The sequence below is a fragment of the Mustela nigripes genome, chromosome 11, assembly GCF_022355385.1.
Source record: "Mustela nigripes isolate SB6536 chromosome 11, MUSNIG.SB6536, whole genome shotgun sequence".
NCBI lineage: Eukaryota > Metazoa > Chordata > Mammalia > Carnivora > Mustelidae > Mustela > Mustela nigripes.
Genome location: NC_081567.1, coordinates 15,738,689 through 15,761,673, shown reverse-complemented (window position 1 = coordinate 15,761,673; position 22,985 = coordinate 15,738,689). Strand labels below are relative to the sequence as shown.

At 47.6% G+C, this 22,985-nt stretch overlaps 2 protein-coding genes and 1 non-coding gene across 5 annotated transcripts in view; 1 reads left to right on the top strand and 2 right to left on the bottom strand.

Annotated features, from left to right (window-relative positions):
* Nucleotides 1–9,787, bottom strand: part of PRSS36 (serine protease 36) — a 31,502-nt gene extending 21,715 nt beyond the window's left edge. Inside the window, exon 1 of the mRNA XM_059414826.1 lies at nt 9,457–9,787. Coding sequence (XP_059270809.1) covers nt 9,457–9,787 — 331 coding nt within the window. The remainder of the gene's footprint in view (nt 1–9,456) is intronic.
* FUS (FUS RNA binding protein) lies at nt 9,713–20,494 on the top strand. 3 transcript variants are annotated; one of them, XM_059414828.1, is made up of 15 exons: nt 9,713–9,798; nt 11,198–11,222; nt 11,315–11,466; nt 12,381–12,522; nt 12,723–12,913; nt 13,114–13,321; nt 14,944–14,978; nt 16,482–16,514; nt 17,709–17,812; nt 18,211–18,340; nt 18,853–18,954; nt 19,057–19,180; nt 19,505–19,605; nt 19,921–20,068; nt 20,294–20,494. In XM_059414828.1, exons 1-15 carry the CDS (start codon nt 9,786–9,788, stop codon nt 20,331–20,333), a joined length of 1,548 nt encoding a protein of 515 aa, XP_059270811.1. In that variant the 5' UTR covers nt 9,713–9,785; the 3' UTR covers nt 20,334–20,494. The 3 variants fall into 3 exon arrangements, with proteins under 3 accessions (XP_059270811.1, XP_059270812.1, XP_059270810.1); XM_059414829.1 differs by having other exon boundaries at nt 12,378–12,522; nt 12,723–12,889; XM_059414827.1 differs by having other exon boundaries at nt 12,378–12,522.
* Nucleotides 20,495–21,885: 1,391 nt separating this feature from the next.
* LOC132027350 (small nucleolar RNA SNORA32) lies at nt 21,886–22,002 on the bottom strand. The gene has a single exon (XR_009407137.1). It is a non-coding gene; the product is annotated as a small nucleolar RNA SNORA32 (small nucleolar RNA).
* Nucleotides 22,003–22,985: the final 983 nt, after the last annotated feature.

The following is a 22,985-nucleotide window of genomic DNA, read 5'->3' as shown; positions in this document are numbered from 1 at the left end:
TCTGCCTACTTGTGATCTCTCTCTCTGTCAAATAAATAAACAAAAATCTTAAAAAAAAAAAAAGCCCATTGTTCATTGGTCAAGAAGGAGTCTTCAGTTCGGTCCCATAGGGGTCTGGCATCTGGAACTCACTCAAAGTCCACGCCTATTTATTAGTTTCAGCTGGCTGGAACTAGTTGTGATGAAATACAGTACTCAGTTATGCTATCTTGTAACAAGTATCGCTCCGATGGACATCTTCCCGTTTTAGGAGATACACTCTGGAGCCGCTGGCACACTCAGTTGGTAGAGCATGTGACTCTTGATTTTGTGAGTTCGAGCCCCATGTAGGGGGATAGAGTTTACTTAAAAAAAAAAAAAAAAAAAAAAAAGAGATACATTCTAGGTGTGTTTCCTGCCTCTTTCATTATACTATTTGAGATTACTAGCGTGAGAGCCCACTGAAACCCAAAGGAAGGGGGAAGACGGTGAAAGCTATTCCTTCCCTTTTTTCTTGCTAATCAGACCCCAGTTTTGTTCAGCCACTGGATGGGCAGCAATATGTTCGTGGAGGTAAGGTGCCCTACCCTCTGCCCTGAAGTTCTGAGCCTCTTTGGGTTAACACTGCTCCTCTTTATCAGAAATCGATCCAATTCTGACCCGCGGACAGTCTGCTGGGGCTTCTGAGAAAGAAGAATTTTTTCAAGGAGAAAGAATCATTTTCACAGGGCAGGATTGTCCTTCCGGCCCCACCCTGTGCTTGAGGAAAGCCACGTGACTAGTTCTGCCCAGTGAATTGTAAATGGAAATGAATGTACAACTACTGGACCAAAGCTTTAATTCGGAGACCTCTGGCGCTTGTTTTTCCCCCTCGCCCCCAAAACTCCCAGTGTTCTAGTTTGGTCCCATTATGAGGATGATGCAGAGCAGAGCTCTCGGTGGACATGAAGCATAAGCAAGAAGTAAACTCATGTGTGTTATTTTATTACTATAGCATAATAATCTAGCTTAGCGGTTCTTAAAGTGAGGTCCGGGGAACTCTTTGGGTTCCCAGACACTTTTAGAGGGGCTGCAACATCAAACCTATTTTCATAATAATACAAAGAGATCATTTGCCTTTTTCACTCTCTGAAGTTTTCCAGAGACTACATAACATGTAATGATAATTAAAAGTTTATCAATTTCTAATATGGTAGCTGTAGATAGCTGTAACCTACCTAAAGAAAAGTTTTTTGGGGTTACTTTCTTCTTTCTTCGTTTCCTTACTTTCTTTTCATACATACTGACGTTTCTCCAAAATATTTGTTTTATGAAATGTCTTATCACACAAAAGTATATCTTTAAATTACTGTACCATCCAGAGCTTTGTATTTTATCCATAAAGGAGCATCTTTGCCCGTCCACTTTGGGCTACGGATATACCAACATAATTTACAAACAGAGTAGCTGGCCAGCACATCTGTTGAAGCAGGTGCAATGGTCCCTGCGGCCGGGGCATCCCGAGACAGCCTCTGTAGTGTGCAGGTCCCAGCTGGCCTGTTGAACACTTCCAGTCATAAGGTCCCCAGCATACCAACTAGAATCAATGCTATTGGAACCTGATTTTATATTATCGGATTTATAAAATCATAGGCCCTCTCTGTTACAGGAATTGTCCTTGGTATTCTTTTCCTTACATTAAGGGGGGAAAAGCTTACATCCTTGTGTTTTATTTTTGCATCTCTGCTTCCCTCTTCTTCTGTTCCACATCAAAACATGTTTTCGGGCCTCTGCCCATCTGCCCTCTGTTCCCTGAGTACAGAGATTAAAGATTAAAGGTTTTATTACTCAGACATTTTATAAGGCAAAGTAAAGGGCACCTAGGTGACTCAGTTGGTCAAGCCTCTGACTTGATTTTGGCTCAATTCATGTGGGATCAAGCCTTGTTTCAGGCTCCATGCTCAGTGCAATCTGCTTGAGATTCTCTCTCCCTCCGACTCTCGCTCTCTCTCAAATGAAATAAATAAATAAATAAAATCTTAAAAAAAAAAAAAGAATGTAGGGGTGCGTGGGTGCTTCAGTGGGTTAAACCTGTGCCTTCAGCTCAGGTCATGATCCCAGGATCCTGGGATCGAGCCCCGCATCGAGCTCTCTGCTCTGCAGGCAGCTTGCTTCCCTCTCTCTTTGCCTGCCTCTCTGCCTACTGGTGATCCCTGTCTATCAAATAAATAAATAAAATCTTTAAAAAAATAAAAATAAAAGGGGCGCCTGGGTGGCTCAGTTGGTTAATCGACTGCCTTCGGCTCAGTATGATCCTGGAGTCCCTGGACGGAGTCCCGCATTGGCTTCCTGTTCAGCAGGGAGTCTTGCTTCTGCTGACCTCTCTCCTCTCATGCTCTCTTTCCCTCTCTCAAATAAATAAATAAAATTTTAAAAAAATAAAAAAAATTTAAAAAAGAAGGTAAATTAAAGTCTGAATTATTGAGAATTACTAGGTAAAGCAGGCCTGTCCGTCTATTTGCTTTTGGTAATAATTAAATAGCTTAGACCAAAGCTGGAACAAAGATATCTTTGGGGTGCTTGGCTGGTTCAGTCAGTAGAGCCTATGATTCTTTCTTTATTTATTTGACAGACAGAGATCACAAGGAGGCAGAGAGAGAGAGGGGAAGCAGGATCCCTGCTGAGCAGAGAGCCCGACATGGGGCTCCATCCCAGAACCCCGGGATCATGACCTGAGCTGAAGGCAGGGGCTTAACCCACTGAGCCACCCAGGCGCCCCGAGCATGTGATTCTTGATCTCTGGGTCACAAGATTGAGCCCTAGGTTGGGTGTAACTATCCTAGAAAGTCCTAAGGTTTTCCCCATAAATTCCAATTACTCTCTAGTACTTGGGAGTATTCAAGTGTTTATTACATTCCTTAGGTAACACCATTGAAAAAGAGTTCTGGAAACTAATTCAAGATTATTCTGGAAGACTCACCCAGGGAGTTTACTTGAACCATTTCAGTGTAAATACTACATGTTGTCTTAGACCAGTAGAAGGAGGCTCTGAAATATGAAAACTCTGGCGAATCACAAGCCCATAACTCCCCTACATTTGGGTACATTTTGATACGATTATCAGCGAATTTCCACACGATTTTGGTACTGGCCCAGAAGGGTTTGCCTATTGTCATAGAAAAGTAGCAAACAATAATCACATTGAGCGGAGTTATGTTATTTTTCTCTGTGGACTAAAATAAACCATGCCTGTATCTTCAATTTTACACTCAGTAGTGGTTGGGCTTCTGGGATAATGTCTTTCTCCTCTTACCACAGAGAAGAAACACATCTTCCGCTAAAAATTACTAAGGTCAAATTTACCCATAAAAATGTCTTCTTATTTCAGTAAGGACCATCAGGAAAGAAAATGTCTAAAACGAGAAGAAAATCTTCCAGTTTATTTTGCCATGTTTTTCAGACCTATTTTTTCAAAAAAAATTTTCTAAGTTATCTCATATGAAACTTTCACTAAAGAAAGGAGTTGCTAAATTCTCTGGCTTCTAGTCAGCTAAAAGGTATAAGCCTTAGGACAAATTCTTTTTTTTTTTTTTAATTTTTTTCAAAATTCTTTTTTTTTTTTTAAAGATTTTATTTATTTTTTCCTGACAGAGACACAGTGAGAGAGGAAACACAAGCAGGGGGAGTGGGAGAGGGAGAAGCAGGCTCCCCGCTGAGCAGGGAGCTGGATGCGGGGCTCCATCCCAGGCCCCGGCATCATGACCTGAGCCCAAGGCAGACCCTTCACCCACTGAGCCACTCAGGCACCCCTTTTTTTCCAAATTCTTTTTTAATTTTTATTTTCTTCTTCTTCTTTTTTTTCCAAAATTCTTAACAACATTGGAAAAACAACTGTTTAGTGGGAAACAAAAGCTGTCATGGATATTACTAGAGATGTCCTTCTAGGTGTGTGCATGTATCTGTCTATCCCTTTTTGGTGTATAGAGCCTTTTCAGACTCATCTTGGTGGCCCATATGATTTCAAAAACTTAGTAGGGAAAGCAAATAATGTAAACTATCCCACTGATTTGTTTTCCTTTTTTTTTTTAATTTTAAAAATTTATTTGAAATCGAGGGCACAAGCAAAGGTAGAGGCAGAAGCAGTTTCCCTGCTGAGGAAGGAGCCTGATGCAGGACCCTGGGATCAAAACCTGAGCCAAAGGCAGACGCTTAACAATGGAGCCACCCAAGCACCACGATTTATTTTACTTTTTATTATTTTTATTTTTAAGTTTTAAAAAATTTACTTATTTATTTATTTGACAGACCGAGATCACGAGTAGGCAGAGAGGCAGGCAGAGAGGGAGAGGGGGGGAAGCAGGCTCCCTGCTGAGCAGAGAGCCCGACTCCACTCGGGGCTTGATGCAGGGCTTGATGCAGAGCTCAATCCCAGGACCCTGAGATCATGACCTGAGCCGAAGACAGAGGTTTTAACCCACTGAGCCATCCAGGTGCCCCTTGTTTTACTTTTTAAAATGTTACTCCTAGGGGTGCCTGGGTGGATCAGTTGGTTAAGTGAATGCCTTTGGCTCAGGTCATGAGCCTGGAGTCTGGGATCGAGTCCCACACTGGGCTCCCTGCTTGGCGGGGAGTCTGCTTCTCCCTCTGCCTCTTCCTTCTCATGCTCTCTTTCTCTCTCATCCTCTCTCTCTCAAATAAATAAATAAAATCTTTAAAATAAAAGAAGATTTTATTTATTTATTTGAGAGAGAGGCAGTGAGAGAAAGCATGAGCGAGGAGAAGGTCAGAGGGAGAAGCAGACGCCCCGTGGAGCTGGGAGCCCGAGGTGGGACTCGATCCCAGGAGTCCGGGATCATGACCTGAGCCGAAAGCAGTCGTCCAACCAACTGAGCCACCCAGGTGTCCCAGATAAATAAAATCTTTAAATGTCACTCCTAGGGGTGAGTTGAATCGAGCTTCTGAGTTGGGCTCTGCACTTAGCGCAGAGTCTGCTTGTCCCTTTTCCTCTGACCCCGCCTCCCTGACCTCACACACTCTCTCTCCAAATAAATAAAATCTTTAAAACAAAATAAGTAAAATGTCATTCCTAGCAAGTTAAAATACATAGGTGGATCATAGTTTCCTTGAAACATCCATTCAAAAAAAGGTTTTCAGAGAGAAATCAGAGAAATCAGAACTCTTCTTAATAGTTTTACTTTTATCTTCCTGTCAAAATAAGCCAATAAATCTGATATATATCTTTAGCATGCGAGGGTTCAGATCTTTGCATGAACAAGTCAAGCATAAACAAGTTTTGTCAGATTCTTCTGCATATTTGTCAGGAAGCCCCTACTCTGCTACTCTTTCTAGGCCCTTTTTTCTTTTCCTTTGTCTTTAGAATCGAAAACCCTAGGGTCCTGGGTCTTTGTGATGATGCTGGAATGCCACCAGTCTTTTACATTACAATTTTCATGAACCAGGTGCCAGGATTCAGGGTTGCCTAATTCGTTCCCCTGGGACATCTAACCCATTTGGGGGTGACTGTGGCACAATGATGGGAAACTTTCCCACGGTCCCCGACTCCTCACCCGGTGCCTGTTCAGGTTCCTGACCCTGCCCTTCCTGCTCAGACCCAGTGACCTGTGCGGTGCTTTACCAGCTGGTGCATGCAGCTTTTCTCTTAGTGCAGCCCAATTTTCTGCTCAGTATTTACTTTCCAGTTCTGTTGACTGTGACAACCTCTCCTAGAGACACAAAACCCGAGGGAGGTACACACAGAGGCCCTCCCTATCCTGCCCAAAGAAATAATAAAGCATTTATTTCTTTCTTGAAGCCATATACCTTGAAGGATGGGTGAGAGAGAAAAGGACTTTTACTCACGCCTACTATGTTCCAAGCCAAGTTACAGATGACTTGTAAATGGGAATATCATTTGGTATTTACAATTGGTCTCCAAGGTCACTTTCTTCTATTCCTGTTTTGAGTGATATGAAGTAGCGGAGTCTTTTCATGCCTCGAGGCCTCTGCTTAGGATGGTGTGGGTTTCGTCCTACAGAATAGCTAGTTGGGACTGAGTGAACTTCAGGTCTTGGGGTGCCTGGCTGGCTCAGTTGGTAAAGCACACAACTTGTGACCTTGGGGTTGTAAGTTCGAGCCCCAGGTTGGGAGTAGAGATTACTTACAAAAGAGAGAAAAAAATAAGAAAGAAAGAAGTTCAGCTCCTGCTCCTTTCCTCAACCCTTGAGGCCTGCATTGGCTGCACTGGCCTGGAGGAAGGGGTGCTTTTCTCTACTTGCACTGCAGGCTGCAAGTGGTCCAGGTCTGGCCCAATGCCAGAACTCCACCGTTCCCCACTGCCCCTCAGGCTCCGGAGAAGAGGGGCATTTTCAGCTCTCCCTTCTGAGCTTTGTAGACAGGGCACCAGCCTAAGTGCAAGGCCAGGACAAGAACCCAGTCAGGTGGTTTCCTCCCTTTTTCTGTTCTTGCTGGTCTTGGGCTGACAAATCCTTTTTCAGCCGGTAAACTCCTCGGTGAGATGTCATCACCTCAGGGAAGGCTGGCCCATCACATCCCACTCACTGCAAAACGGGTTCCCCCTCCCGCCCTGGTGGATCCCACTCACTGCAAAACGGGTTCCCCCTCCCGCCCTGGTGGTCCCCCTGTAACACCCTTTCAGCAACTTTGCTGGGCTGTTCTGTAAGTCAGTTTCTTTTTTGAATTGGTCAATATACATTCATAGTAAGAAATTAAAATATAAAAGAGGATCTAGGGAAAATTGAGTTTTCTTCATACACTTGATGCCAGGTGTCTCAGATTCCTTCCCCAGAAATAACCACTTTTCTTCCAGATATTATATGCATAAAGACACACACGTGTATGTCAGTTATTCATTCTCCCTCTTCAAGCCCCAAATGATAGCATAGTACACACATTGTTCAGCAACTTGCCCCCCACCCCCACCATTAATAATAGAGCTTGGGTATTCTTCGTTATCTGTGCGTTTAAATCCACTTCATTTTTTAAAAAAGATTTTATTTATTTATTTGACAGAGAGAGATCACAAGTAGGCAGAGAGGCAGGCAGAGAGAGAAGAGGAAGCAGGCTCCCTGCTGAGCAGAGAGTCTAATGTGGGGCTGGATCCCAGGACCCTGAGATCATGACCTGAGCTGACGGTAGAGGCTTAACCCACTGAGCCACCCAGGCGCCCCAACCTCTGCCCATTTCTTGATTGGATTATTTGTTCTTAACAACTGAGCCACCTGGGGACCCCAATTTTAATTTTTTATTTTAAAATTTTCAAGATTTTATTTATTTATTTGAGAGAGAGGAGAGAATGAGAACAAGTGAGCATGAGAGGGGGAAGGTCAGAAGGAGAAGGCAGACCCCCTCCTGAGCAAGGATCCCGATGTGGGACTCCATCCAGGACTCCAGGATCATGACTGGAGCTGAAGGCAGTCCCTCAACCAACTGAGCCACCCAGGCGCCCCCAATATTAATTTTTTAAAAAGGTTTTATTCATTTATATGATGGGCAGAGATCACAAGCAGGCAGAGAGGCAGGCAGAGAGAGAGGAGGAAGCAGGCTCCCTGCTGAGCAAGAGAGCCCGATGCGGGGCTCGATCCCAGGACCCTGAGATCATGACCTGAGCCAAATGCAGAGACTTTAACCCACTGAGCCACCCAGGCACCCTGTCATAGTTTAGTTACTAAGCCTTATCATAGTATTACTCTATTAAAAATATGTGTTAGATATATAATATACATAAAATGATCATTATTAGATATTAGTTATGTCATTAAATTGTTTATTTTGTACACTAATGCATCTTCAGTGCCCAGAAGAGTGTCTGGAACACTGTAGGTGCTTAGTAAATATTTGTTGAGTGATTAAAGTAATGAGTCATCGACTTCCTTTTGTCTTACTCCCTTTGTCCACTCCCTTGTCCTTCCAGTGGGATAGGTGACAAAGTGTTCAAGAACCAACAGGGCCTAAATCAGGAACTTTATTTTTTTAAAAAGATTTTTATTTATTTATTTGGACAGACAGAGATCACAAGTAGGCAGAGAGGCAGGCAGAGAGAGAGGGAGAAGCAGGCTCCCCGCAGTGCAGAGCGCCTGAGGTGGGGCTCGATTCCAGGACCCTGAGACCATGACCTGAGCTGAAGGAAGAGGCTCAATCCACTGAGCCACCCAGATGCCCCTCAATCAGGAATTTTGTAGAAGTTGTGGGCAGGCCTAGGGCATAGTCCTCAATTGTTTCTCTAGGATAAAGTGTCAAATCTACAAAGGAAGTTCTGGAACCCAGGTCAAAGGTAATTTGAGAAGGAAAATCTGCTTGGCAAGTGTAACAGGATTAATTTCATTTGTCTTGTTTTATTTAATACTTTAAAATTTCTTTCTCTAGGCCAGGCTGATTAGAGTGCAAGTTGCACGTTAGTTTGAATTCCAGTTTTTGTTCTTGTTCACAAGGAGTGAACAGGCTTCAGAACACTGCAAAGCGTTCACGTAACAAAAACAGTGTTTTGCAGCCCCACAGACCTGGACTGGAATCAGGTTGAACCCTCAATCACTCCACAGTCTGGACTGCACTTGGCCTTAGTCTGACGTTTCCTGTACCTTTACTTTCTTCACAAGATGGTGATGGGAAAGCAATCAGTCATCCTTTCTTCCCGTAAGATTTTATTTCTTGAAAGGTTTGGTTTATTTGGGAGGGAGAGAGCACCTGAGCAGGCTCGGGAGCCGGAGAGAGGAAACCTCAGGCGGACTCTGGCTGAGCACGGAGACCATGTGGGGCCGGGTCCCGCCACCCTGAGCCCACCCTGAGCCCACCCCCTGAGTGGAAACCGAGAGTCCCGGGCTTAACTACTGAGCCAGAGAGGCGCCCCTACAGATTTTATTTTAAGTACTCTCTGCACCCAGCATGGGGCTGCAGCTCCCAACCCCAAGGTCGGGTCACACGCTGCACTGAGCAGGCAGCCAGGCGCCCCGATGGGGGATTTTGAAAGCACTGCAACTCCCCGTAAGTGCAGGCAGTGCCGGGTCTGCACATCGGCCGCCTGGCAGGGCCTCCCAGTCAACGGAGTAAGGGAGACCCCCACCCCAATCTCCACGCCGCGTCCCGTCGCCAGGCGAGAGGCTTCGGGGGGGCGGGTCAGTGCTGGACCGCGCCGGGACTCGGGGGTCCCCGCAAACGCCCTGTTTTCCTTCGGGTCAACCGTCACCACCCGCAGCTCCGGGCGGGCGCCGGGGAGACCCAACCGCCGCGGACGACGAGGTGGAAACCGAGACGCGAGGGGTGTGCGCTCGGGGAAGGAACGCTTGAGCCAGAGCGAGGCTGGAGCGGGAGGCCCCGAGCGTCTGCGGCGGCGGAAGCGCCATCCCGAGTGAGAGTGGGGCCCAGGGCGAGGGGCCAGAAGCGTCGCGGTTCCCGCCCCGCGACTCCCGGCTTCGCCTCCAGCGGCGTCCGCGGACGCCCTGGGCCCCTCGCTCCGCCCCCGAGGCTAATCAGGCCGTACCATACCTTGACAGGGGTGGGGCCGTCGTGGGGAAGTCCTGCACGGCGAGTCGCAGGGCTCTGCCAGGAAGAGCAGGGTTGCACGTGTTGCTCTGGCGGGTTTCGGCAGCGCGCTTCCCCTGAGTCGGCTCGAGCCCTCCACGACCCCGGAGGAGCGGCGGGAGTCCGCGCGTGCTCCCCCCTCGCCCGCCGCACTTGGTGCGTTCCGCCGCGGCGCGTAGGCGGGAGGCGTACTTAAACCCCGACGCAGGAGGCGGGGCCGCTCAGTCCTCGAGGCGGCGGTGCTCGGCGGTGCTGGAACCTCGTCGCTGGTCGGCCTGTGCGCGTGCGCGGACATGGCCTCCAACGGTAGGCGAGGGCGCGAGGCGGCGGCGGCGTGCCAGCCCGGGCTTCGTTTCCTCCGAGCCCGGCTTTTGTTTTTCGGTGGGACCTGGGCGGCGGTCGCGCGGAGGGGCTTCCCGCAGCCCTGGCGGGAGGCGGCGAGAGGGTGGAAGGGGGAGGCCCGTGTCGCCATCTTGTTTCGCTCCCCCGGCGCCTGGCGCGGGGTGCGGGGCATCTTGCCTTCGCAGTCGCTTCACGTGACATGGGATCTGCGAGGAACGCCGCCGGGGGGTTGGACACGGGAGACACGGGGGGAAATGCTCGGCCCGGAGCCCGCCTTCCCCTCGCTCCCGGCCGCGAGCTCGGCCCGCTTTGTCGCAGTGCTGCATCCGGGCACTCGGCGCGCGCACGCGCCCTGCTGGCCCCGCCCCTTCCTCGCGGCGCGAACCCCTCCCGCCGCGCGGTAGCCCTGCTTTTTGTCGCGATACCCTCCGCCGGGGGCTCGGCGGCCGCGTCCGGCCTGGGCCTCGCCGCGGGTCCCTCGGGAAGGGGCGGGGCCGCCTGGTTCCCGCCTCGCTGGCCGCGCGGCCGGGGGCGGAGGCCCGGCATCGGGGCCGTGCGCCCGCCTAACGGTTTGCGGGAGCCCTCGCGGGGGCTCGTGAACGGGCGTGGGACGGGCCCCGCGGGTTCTGCCCCGAGTTTCCGCTTCCTGACGGGGGAACCGAAAGGAGCGGCAGCCCGAGGCACACCCTCTCGCGGCCCTCGGCCCGTTCCCGCGGGGCAGCGCTTGGCTTCCTGGCCCGAGACGGGCCGGTCTGCGAGTCGGGCCGCCGTGGCCGAGACTCCGCGCAGCCCGGGGGGGCAGCGCAGAGGAGGCGGCGCCTTCGGACGTCGGGCTCGGGACTGGGGCCCCGTGGGTCGGCCTTCCCCGGCCGCCGTCGACCCCTGGCCCGTGGATCCGGGAGAGTCCCCCCGTCCCTGGCTTTGCGCTAACGCCCGCTTGGCCTCCAGGACGGGGCTGTGCCTCTCCTCAGGCCGTGGCCGACAGGGCGGAGGCCACACCGGCGCGAGTGCGGCCTCCGGCTCGACGGCGGCGGGACCGCGGTGACCCTGCCGAGCGGGCAGGAAAATGAAGTCCGTGTGCGCGTGTGCAGTTCGGACCCGAGTGGAAGTTTCAGAGAGTCGTAGTTTTCTAACCCGATCCCATGGTTTCCTCCGCTAGCGCTAGGACTTACGGTTTGTGAAGGTTTGGTTTTCCTTTGATTTCGTTCCGTTCACCTTCCTTGGGGATGACCTGCCAGCCTGTCCCTCCTCTGCCAGGAAGCTGTTGTCTGTCTTGCAACGCGGCCGGGCGCGGGTTGAGAACCTTAGTTCTGTTGGACTCTAGGGATGGCTGAAGGTAACGAAGTTGTGTTTTCTCTTGCAGACTATACCCAGCAAGCAACCCAAAGGTGAGTGTCATGTCGGGGTCTGCAGGTGGTCGAGTGGCAAGGGGTGGCCGAGGTCAGACCTTTTCCTGATGGAACCGCTACTCTCCCTCTAGCTATGGGGCCTACCCCACCCAGCCTGGGCAGGGCTACTCGCAGCAGAGCAATCAGCCCTATGGACAGCAGAGTTACAGTGGCTACGGCCAGTCAGACACTTCAGGCTATGGCCAGAGCAGCTACGGTTCTTCCTACGGACAGACCCAGAACAGTGAGTCTGCTGCGGTGGGCTGCCCGCCTCTTCCTGTTCTTTGTGAACGTAGCTCTTCTTGATCCAGGGCAGTGCTGACATGTTGGGTTTCTCTCCACTTAGTCTGTAACCCTTACGTTTGTGGAGTCTGCGTCTTTGCAGACAGACACTTAATGGCTGTGTAATTCTGGTTCCTTTTATTTTTGACTTTTTCATCTTCCTGTTTATGCGCCCCTTTTCCCCTCCGCAGTGAAACGTGGGGGAGAGAAAGAGAGTTTTAGGCTTTTCATGGAGGGAGGGGGTGATTTTCATTAAGATGTTTGAGTTTAGGGCGCCTGGGTGGCTCAGTGGGTTAAGCCGCTGCCTTCGGCTCAGGTCATGATCTCAGGGTCCTGGGATCGAGTCCCGCATCGGGCTCTCTGCTCAGCAGGGGGCCTGCTTCCCTGTCTTTCTCTCTGCCTGCCTCTCCATCTGCTTGTGATTTCTTTCTGTCAAATAAATAAATAAAATCTTTAAAAAAAAAAAAAAAAAGATGTTTGAGTTTAGGCTACTATGTATGGTGATGATATACAAGGGGTAGAATTTGCCCTGAGGTCCTGATATGTAAATAATGTGGGTTGCGTTTGTTACTACACATGTGTAAGCAGGTTAAAATGTTAATGAATAGGACTTTCTTGGGTCATGATTAGTAGTGGTCCTGAAGACTGGCTTCGGGCTGGGTGGGATGCGAGTGGCACTAATTAATATTGATAAGTTAGTATTAGCTTTACGGTGGAAGGGAAGGGCATCCTCCACCAAGATAGGAAGGATTTCCAAGCGGCTTTTAAAAGGCTGACTTTCCAAGTACGGGGAGCATTAGGATGTATATGTTTTCTTCAGCCCGTTTTCTCGCTTTTCTCATAGTCTTTGTGACTTTTTTCTTTTCCTCATAGCAGGCTATGGCACTCAGTCAGCTCCCCAGGGATATGGCTCAACTGGTGGCTATGGCAGTAGCCAGAGTTCTCAGTCATCTTATGGGCAACAGTCCTCTTATCCTGGCTATGGCCAGCAGCCAGCTCCTAGCAGCACCTCGGGAAGGTAAGAAATTTTGAGGGGAAGGCTTGGAATGTGCTTAGGAATGGTGCATCAGCAAAAGGAGCAAGTAGGAGTAATTGTCGGGGGAAGGGGTAGGAATCTTTGAAATGGGGGTTGGGTACAGAGGTGGGGTGTGCAAAACATAAAGTTGTAGATCTGCTGGCATTACGATTCTGTTTTTTTTTTTTTTTCTTTTTCCTTAGTTATGGTAGTGGTTCTCAGAGCAGCGGCTACGGGCAGCCCCAGAGTGGGGGCTATGGCCAGCAGTCTGGCTATAGTGGACAGCAGCAAGGCTATGGACAGCAGCAAAGCTCCTATAATCCCCCTCAAGGCTATGGACAGCAGAACCAGTACAACAGTAGCAGTGGAGGTGGTGGCGGAGGGGGTGGTGGAGGTGAGGGGTCTTTAGCTTTGTCTCCTCTCTATTTTCTGTAGAGGTTTATATGCACTGCTTGGCCCCTTGCCCTTAAAGGTTCTTAAAATTTTTGCATTCTTGTTTCTCATCTGGCTTTATTTTCATTGTCTTATATCTTTTGGCAGTGTTTAATGGCAATGTGCATTTTTTTGTTTAAAGAATCCTTTCTCTCCTGACAGGTAACTACGGCCAAGATCAGTCCTCCATGAGTGGTGGCGGCGGCGGTTATGGCAATCAGGACCAGAGTGGTGGTGGCGGTGGCTACGGGGGAGGCCAGCAGGACCGTGGGGGCCGCGGCCGGGGCGGTGGCGGTGGTTACAACCGTAGCAGCGGTGGCTATGAACCCAGAGGTCGTGGAGGTGGCCGTGGAGGCAGAGGCGGCATGGGGTAGGTGTTCTTGTGAGCCAGGGAGTAACTAACATCAGTGGGGAGTGTGGAGGGTTGCATGAATCTCCCTTGAAGCTCAGTTTCTTAGTGCATGATTAGTTTTATTCTAGGGATCTATGAGGGTTTGGAGTTGGGGGCATTGGTGGTTTCTTTGTACATCCCCATTTTTTGGAGAGCATTTGGGAGCCCGAACTTGTTTCACCCACACCTCTGCATAGAGATTTGAGTACTGACACTTGTATATCCAAAGAAAAGGGCAAAAATACACAAGTGTATATGGATTGGGAGTCATTGATATCCTAGGCAAGAAACATGGAAGTAAAGTCTACTTTTTCTGCAAAGGAAACCGATGATCCCACTCCTGGTAATAGGGAAACTTGTTACATGTATTCCCATGTGTCCTCTAAAGGAGTTGTTAATGCTTAACGTGATGACTTCAGCTTCCAGGAGTTGGCTTCTCTTCCCGTATTCTGTAGTCATTTGAATCCATGAGCTTGATTTGTAGTAATTTTGACTGGCAGTAATGATTTTGTGTGTGACTCGGTTATGGGGCTGTCTGAAGTGTGCAGACTTTCTGGACAAAATAACGCTTGACAGTGGTGTCTGATCTATTCGCTCCACTGTCCCCTTCCCTGGTTACTTGTCCAGCTGGACCTTCTCTTTCTTCCCCTTCCCGCTGTAGTTGATTTTGAAGAAAAACCTTAGATTTGATGTTAAAGCATTGGTCAAATCTGTTGGTAAATATGATTGGAAGGACCCTCCTGTGTCTCCCTTTGAAAAGGGGGGGAATGTCAGTGTGTTAACTCCTTTTTTGGAAAAAGTAGGTTTTTTAAATGAGGTGGTATGTGGTAAGTATTCAGAGGTGGGTGGGGGCAGTCTCAAGAACCGTACAAAAATAAGGAAAACTCTGTTGTGTGCGTGTGTTTAATGCAAAACTTTAAAAAGAAAAACAACTGTTATGTGACTGTTAACTTGCTCTGCATTTTATGTGCCACAGGTATGAAAGGTGACATTGCAAAATACTCCGCTCTTCTCGCAGTGTAGAAGGGGTGACCCCGGGGGTGGGGGGCAGATCAAAACCAGCTCAGTAGTTAGGGTAGGGCTTAGCTGAGTTTGTCTTGCTTTAGGGGACATTGCCTTTGGTTTTGACTTTTTATGGAACGGGGTTGGGTCTGCTTGCTGCTTTCAAAGCAAAAACCACAAAAATGTGTTCAGGGCTACCCCAGCCTGGTGTGAAATGTCTTCTGGGTGAATTGGGGTAGGGTTTTTAAATCAACTACTGGGTTGTCAACCACTCACGACAAGAGGAATAAACATCTGCTACGTCGGAAGAACAACCAAGGAAAATGGGTCATTTTTTTTTCCAGAGGAAATAGATACATAACCTTTTAAAAGCAAAATCCTTAAAAACTGTGTCTGAGAAATTGCACACGTGTGTGTGACATGCTCAAAGGTCAGACAAGGGGTGGTCAGGAAGGGGAATGTATTTTAGTAGCCACTTGTATCTTTTTTCCCAAAACACCTACCCATGTTTGGGGAATGTTAAACAAAAACAAAACAAAAACCGCCCTTTTGTAGCCGTTGGAAGCTTCATGTCCTTTCTTCTAACTTGTCTTCTCCAGCGGAAGTGACCGTGGTGGCTTCAATAAATTTGGTGGTAAGTGAACAGAGTTTCCAAAATTCCCAACTCCCAGCAATGCTTTGTCTGATTGTTCATTTGCAGATGTCTTAGCGTGTTTTAAATGTCAAAAGGTTTTGAAGTGTCCAGAACCACCTCCAGAAAGGGGTGGGGTAGATTGCCACCTGCTGCCAGATGTGTGCTAACCCTGGAGGCAGGCGGGGGAAGACTCCGCAGTCGTCTGGTGCCAAATTGGTTGACCCAGGTTAAAAAGAGGTGTTCAGTAGGCCTCTGACAGGAGTGTTGCCACCTCTGGCACTTAGTGACCACCATTACGAAAAACTGGAGAGTGTGTGCTGGAACACATGGTGCCAACTTGGCTTTAGGATCTTTTTGATCAGTGTGTCCAAGGTTAGTGTGTGTGTGTGTGTGTGTGTGTGTGTGTGTGTAACAACCTCCAACAAATGTTTTAATTCTGGAAGGGGGATGTGAAATGCTGTCCTGCCCTGAGGATGGTGAAGTTGGTATATATTTATTATATATTAAATGCTGAATGGTGTCAATGCAATTCTACATCTACGTGCTTAAACTCAACTAAGACGGGCAAATAGAAACTAGCTCTGGGAAGGAAGGTGTGGACTACTGTACGACAAGAAAGGTTTGGGAGCATGTGTGGCTCATGGGAAATAACCAGGTCTTAACAGCACAAACTGAATTCATGGAAAAATGGCAAATTTGAGAAGTCTCCCAGTAAGCTGGAACTTTTCTGGTTTGGTTAACTAACAAAAAGGTTTCTTGATTTGTCTCAACATTTAAAGCCAAAGGCTCGGGTTCATGATTTAGGTGTCCATTGAGTGTGGGTACACTATATATGGTGGATTCAGATAAACTTCGGTCAAAGATGGTCTCTGGAAAAAAAATAGAGGCTGCGTTATGGAAATAAGATTTCTGGTCTGTTCCCTGGGACATGCTTTTAAAAATACAATAGTTATTATGTATGTTTTTTTATTTTCATGTGGTTGGGGAAACAACACGGTTTTAAGAATGGTTTGTAAAGCTGAAATTAAAAATTGTTCCACAAGGGATAAGTGTCTTTGGTGTTAAAGTTTTGGAGAAACTGGACGGATGCATATCACATTGCTGGTGGTGAGCCCGTTTCTCTCTGGGGCGAGAGAATAGGGCCAGGCTATGAGTTGGTCTTGTTAACTGCAATGGGTCGTCTCCCTCCTGACCCCCCCAGTCTGTGCTGAGGACATTTCCCAGCCTGAGCTGGGGGAGGCAGAATTTTCTGAAGTGTGGAGTTGTTCCTGTGGGGATTCAATTACATACAGATCTTAAGAAAAGGGGCTTGTGTCTTCCCCAGCCCTGTCTAGGATTTTCTCTGGGTAGGCAACCCAGGACAGGGTTTGGATGAGGCTATGAGCACTTACCTGATAATTTTGCAAGAATGTGAATTGGTGTTAATTTTTTTCCTTATCTGTCTCTTCCTGTTGACTAACAGCTTCTCTTGTTTGTTTGTTTTTTTTTTTCATGTCACTTAAGGCCCCCGGGACCAAGGATCACGTCATGACTCCGGTGAGTTCATAGCTGGCATGAAAGAAGAGCTAGTGTGGTATTGGGACTTTTTCCTGGGCTGTTCTTGGACACTTCAGAAATCTGAAAAAGCAGGGGTAGAGGGGTGCCTAGGTGGCTTGGTTGTTAAACTGCCTTCTGCTCAGGTCCTGATCCAGGGTCGTGGCGTCAGCCCCACATTGGGCTCCTTGCTCTGGGGTGGGGTGGGGTGGGGGGAGTCTGCTTCTCCCTCCGTCTCTGCCTGCCATGCCCCATTTGTGTGCACTGTCTCTGTCAAATAAACACAGTCTTTAAAAAAGAAGAGGGGCGCCTGGGTGGCCCAGTCGGTTAAGCATCTGTCTTTAGCTTATGTCATGATCCTGGGGTCCTTGATATAGATCCCAGGCTTGAGCTCTTTGCTCATCTGGGAATCTGGGAGTCTGCTGCTCCCTTGCCCTCTGCCTGCTCCTGTCCTTGAGTGTGTTCTTTGTCAGAATGAATGGATAAAATTAAAAAAAAAAAAAAAAAAAAAAAGGAACAGGTGGAGAAGGAGGAAAATGAAGGGAAGGGAGTTCAGGTGTCGTCATGATCAGGACTGATCTTTAAACGAGGATCGGAAGGATCTCCTCAGTGGTTTCTTTCCCCAGCAACTTAGTAGGTCTGGGAGGATCCTGATAATCTGCATTTCTAAAAAGTCCCAGGAAATGGTGATATATTTGTGTGTAGACCATGTTCTGGTACTGCTGATTTAGAGCAGTTTTAAAAATGAGGATCATGACCAAACTAGTAAATGCAAAAGACCCATAAAGGGAAGGATTTAGTCTCTTTTGGTGGTGTGTTAGATTTTAGTGTAAAAAAGGTTTCTTAACTTGGGTCTTCTTTTGAAAATCACAAACACTGTTGTACTTAGTGTGTGATCTTGCAGTGAACTCCTGAGCCCTGGGTTTCTTCTATGGATATTAACACATTTCAAGGGATAGTTCTCAAAAATCACATTTAAATTTGTGAAATGGCTTAGCATATAGCCACTTAAATAATAGAAGGGTAGTGGGTTTTTCCCCTTCTTTGTCTTACCTTAAATCAGATGGGTTTCTTCAGAATGTTTTTCTTTGAAAGTTTAATATCCAGTATTAGAGTTGGGTTAAGAGTCACTGACTCGTTTTACCTTTGCTGGTTTTCTTCAAATTCACATTTTGTTTTTTTTTTTTGTTCAAGCAGAACAGGATAATTCAGACAACAACACCATCTTCGTGCAGGGCTTGGGCGAAAATGTTACAATTGAGTCTGTGGCTGATTACTTCAAGCAGATTGGTATTATTAAGGTACTGTAGAACATGGCGGGTGCTTTTCTGTTGGTTCTGCAGGCTTTTAGATCCCACACATTAGTAAAAATAAAAGTCTTAATTGTTGTCCTCTCAACTTGGTGAGGAAAGAATATTAGATGTTGCCATTTTCTAAAAGGAAAGCACACTTCACACAGGAAAACGTAGTTATTAAAAAAAAAAAAGAGTTCCCTAAACTTTGTAGTTTCATTGGTAAACATAAAGTGAGAGATTGTTGTAATGACTTGAATTCAAGGTACATGTGAGGTAGGAGACAGTAACCGGGCAGGGAGGAGTCGAAATATGGCCATGATAAACCTCAGGTTCTTGAGAAGGAAGGTGGAAGGTGGGTTGTCCCGTCATCTGAGACTCACGTTCTCTCATGCTGCTTTTTTCAGACAAATAAGAAGACAGGACAGCCCATGATCAATCTGTACACAGACAGGGAAACGGGCAAGCTGAAGGGAGAGGCGACAGTGTCGTTTGATGACCCACCGTCTGCTAAAGCGGCTATTGACTGGTTTGATGGTGCGTATGAGGAGGCTGGGGGCGGCGGGTGGAGGGTTAGGGCAACTAGCCTTGGGAACCAGGTTACATTTTGAAGGTTCCTTTTGTGTCTCCCAGCACTTTCTTTCTGCTCCTTTAGTGTCTTTACACTTGACCATAACACAGGTGTAGGGCTGCCTGACTCCTGTGCAGTTAACAAATCTGTATATAACTTGACTTCCCCAAAACTCCAATCATTTGCCTCCTTTTGACTGGAAGCCTTAGTAATTAGTTGATAAACACATACTTTGTGTATTGAATATTGAACTTGAGACAGGTATAAAGAGAAAATTCATTCAATGTACTGTGCTGTATTGAAAAAACTCTGCATGTAAGTTCTAACGCATGTTCAAGGGTAAACTGTTGTCTTTGGTTTGTAGGTCATCTGATTGTAAGTCTTTACAGGAAGGTGTAGAGTCTGGGATTGTACTACACTTGCTTTTGGATCCACAAATCTTAACAAAAGGTCTCTTTTTATATCTTTACCTCATTAGGTAAAGAATTCTCTGGGAATCCTATCAAGGTCTCATTTGCTACTCGGCGAGCAGACTTCAATCGGGGCGGTGGCAATGGTCGTGGAGGCCGAGGGCGAGGAGGTGAGCTGCTGGTGGGAGAGGTGGTGGGTAGAGGAAGGAGAGGGAAAGGTTCGGCTGATGGAACTCGGAAGGGGAGCAGACCCATGTTTCTGTCTTTACTAGGACCTATGGGCCGTGGAGGCTACGGAGGTGGTGGCAGTGGTGGCGGTGGCCGGGGAGGATTCCCTAGTGGAGGTGGTGGTGGCGGTGGCCAGCAGCGAGCTGGTGACTGGAAGTGTCCAAATCCGTGAGTGAAACCTTTTTTTTCTTAGTCCTGTAAATGTGTGCCATTTGATATTAGAGTTGGGATGTTTCTAGACAGACGTCAAGGTCACAGCGAGGGGGATGGATTTGGCTGAGAGCTTACCTAATTAAGGTTGTTAGAGTGGGAAAGCTACTAGACTGGGTTCAGTCTGTAGTTTTTGTTCCTGGTTCTGCTCCTGAGAAGCCTTTTTTGCCTTTTTGGAGGCCCCTGTTTATTCACAGTTCGCTCTAAGGTCACTGGACTCTTCCTGATTCCTGGTCTTGTTTACTCCCGCCCTTGCAAACTAATTTTCTGTCTTTTTCTCAGTATATGTGAGAACATGAACTTCTCCTGGAGGAATGAATGCAACCAGTGTAAGGCCCCTAAACCAGATGGCCCAGGAGGGGGACCAGGAGGCTCTCATATGGGTAAGAAGGGACAGAGCTGATAATGAGGAGTTGGGATCACAAAGCCTCCCCACCCCCGTGAAGATTATTTATTATAGGCGGGAGGTAGGAGAAGCAAGCCAGCTCTACGCTTAGTGTCTGTGCTCAGTGTGGAGCTTGAAGCAAGGCTCAATCCCACAACCTTGCCTGACCTGAGCTAAAACCAAAAGTCAGATGCTTTTAACTGGCTGAGCCACCCAGGTGCCCCAGAAAGCCCTTCACTTGAAGCAGGGAGGTTACAGGAAATGTAGAAAGGATTTGGGGGTCATGTGGTTTATCCTGTTTCTTTTGTCCTAGGGGGTAACTATGGAGATGATCGTCGTGGTGGAAGAGGAGGCTATGATCGGGGCGGCTACCGAGGCCGAGGCGGGGACCGTGGGGGCTTCCGAGGGGGCCGGGGTGGTGGGGACAGAGGTGGCTTTGGCCCTGGCAAGATGGACTCCAGGTAAGACTCTAAATTAAATGAGGGCTTGACTGGAAATTTGTTAAACCGAAGTGCGGTATGGAGGGAGGGTGAGAGAAAGACCTTGGGGAACTAGTCTGTAGGTGACGCTTACATTCTTTACTCGTCCAGGTGAGGCCTTTCTTGGGAGTGGGTTCGCAGGGGTTTGGGGGGTTGGGTGGATGGAGAGGCTGGCAACTCCGATCTAACAGATGCTCTTTTTTGCAGGGGTGAGCACAGACAGGATCGCAGGGAGCGGCCGTACTAGCTCGGCTCCTGACGTTCTGCAGCAGCTTTCCTTCTCGTACCCAGTGTCCCCTCATTATTTTGTAACCTTCCAACTCCTGATCACCCACGGGTTTTTTGTGTCGGACTATGTCATTGTAACCGTACCTCTGGTTCCCATTAAAAACCATCGTTTTAGTTAAATTTTTTTCCTCTTCCCCCTCTTTACTCCACTGGAGGATTGGTATCTGGGTCAGGAATGCGGGGAGCTTTCTTGTTCAGACGGTCCTGCCTAGCAGGCACCGGGATAATTTGTTTCTGCTTAGCAGGAACTGGAATAAAGTGTTTGATACTTGGTCCAGGGGAGAAAAAGTCAAGTGACATCTTTGAAAGTAGAGATTAAAACTTTGCTCTAATGGCAAAAATTGGATGTGTGACTGGGGTGAGTGAAGAGCATGCGGTGTCATGGCTGTGGCCCTGTATGTTTACTGTGTGCGAGTTCGTCTTTTACCGCATTTATTTACATGCTGGTCTTCGCTTACTACTCTGTCAGTTTGATACCCTTTTTAAGGTTCTTGGCTCTTTTGACACTTTTCTAAGGGTGGGGCTCAAATTAGATTGGCTTTTGGGGCAGTATTCAGATGGACAGTTTTCAGATTCGCCAGCGCATAGCTAGCTAAATTGGATTTTTGGGACCTTTAGGATGGAGTGTATACCTATTTCATGGCAGAGGTTCTGTGGCCTCAGGAGACAGGAGAGGCAGGAGATGGAGTGCATGGGTATTTGGCTCTCAGAATCAGAAGATGGTAGAGCCAGGATTGAGGCCTAGTTTTAGGAATTTTCATTCCTTAGCATTTGGTTCTGAGATCACTGTTCTTAAAGGGGACAAAATGCTATCCCAAAACCTTCATTTGCTTAGGTCTTTTTTTTTTTTTTAATTTTAAAGCCAGTAAATTTTTATTTAAGGAGTTTTTACATGTGATTCTTTTCTGCTGCCAGTCGCTGTCAGTCACCATAGTTCCTCCAAAGTCAGAATCATAATCTTCAAAATAATCCTTTTTTTTTTTTTTTAAAGATTTTATTTATTTGCCAGAGAGTGAGCGAGCACAGGCAGGCAGAGTGAGAGCAGAGGCAGGAGAAGCAGGCTCCCCACCGAGTAAGGAGCCCAATGTGGGACTCGATCCAGGATGCTGGGATCATGACCCGAGCTGAAAGCAGCCGCTTAACCAACTGAGCCATCCAGCTGTCCCCAAAATAACCCTTTTTAAAAGATCTTGATCAATACACAGTTGTCACTGTCACTCGTGTATAACAGGAACATAAAGTAGGTTTCATTTCCGGAGACGATTATGTAAACTGAAGCCAGCCTCCCTCTACTAAATCTGTAGTATTACAAGTTGCATGGTTGTTAGCAACATAGAAGGATTTAGCAAAGGACATCTGCAAGTAGAGATCTAGGTGTGTACTGTTCCATATACTAGCTGTGTATGGTCAGATGAGAATATGAAATGCGACCATTACCAAATCACCTATGGCTTGTGTTAAGTTTATACTGGACGGTGCTGATCTAGGCCATGGAAGTAGAACAGTTGATAAAATGTTCCCAATAGGCTGAGTGCTAGCAAGGAGGAGAAAACCTAGTGGGAAGTTGTTTTTATGGTTGTGTCCACAGCAAATGAGAAACTGCGTTCTCAAAGCCTTGGTAATGACTGTCATTTGCTTAGGTCTTAAAGAGGTTGCTAAGTTTGAGGGAAGAGGGTTGGGAATGAGTTGATAAGGTTAGCTGGGAAAGGAAAGTAGAGGTAGGTAGCTCCTTGCAGTTGAAGGGGAGTGCTCCTCTGCCCATTTTCCTGAAGATGGGGCTTGGGTAGGAGCTATAAGGAGACTGTTGCTTCATATCCTGCCTAGACTTAGGGCTGAAATCATGGTATTTTGAAGTTTAGGGAGGGTGTTGGAGATAAAGGGTAGGGCTAATGAGTTAAAACCTTAGACATTTCCCCTCTGCTTTACCATATGGCTTTCCTGACTCCCAAAATCTCTTTTTTCCCCCCTCAGCTAAGAGTCTTGAGTTTCGAAGACTTTCTTTGACCTGTCAGAAGCCTAGCGTGTGGAGTTCCTGGGACTCTTCTTTGGGAGGTGTTTCCTCTCTGTTCAAAGTTGTCAGGTGTGTAGAGAAGGATGCTTAAATCTGGTGACAAGGCAGGGGAGTGAGTTCCTTGTAAAACGTAGTAGTTATTTTGTCTTGAGTAAGGATGCTTAGTAACCAGGAGTAGGTTGAGAATGGCTGAAGTTCTTCCAAGCAATCCTTTGGTTTGGCTATTGAATTTGGTACATGTGAGAAAGGCTCATTCAGAGCCAAGGATGTGGCAGTTCTTCTTAGTGTGATCAGGCTGCCTTTACTGTTGCTTTTTTTCTTTTTTCTTTTTTTTTTAAGGATTTTATTTATTTATTTGACAGAGATCACAGGTAGGCACAGAGGCAGGCAGAAAGAGAGAAAGAGAAACCTCCCCGCTGAGCAGAGATCCCCAAGCAGAGACCCCCATGCGGGCTCAGTCCCAGGACCCTGGGATCATGACCTGAGCTGAAGGCAGAGGCTTTAACCCACTGAGCCACCCAGGTGTCCCGCCTTTACTATTTCTTTGATCTCTTTGCTTAAATGATTGGTTTGGATGACATTGTTTCTGCTTCACCTATT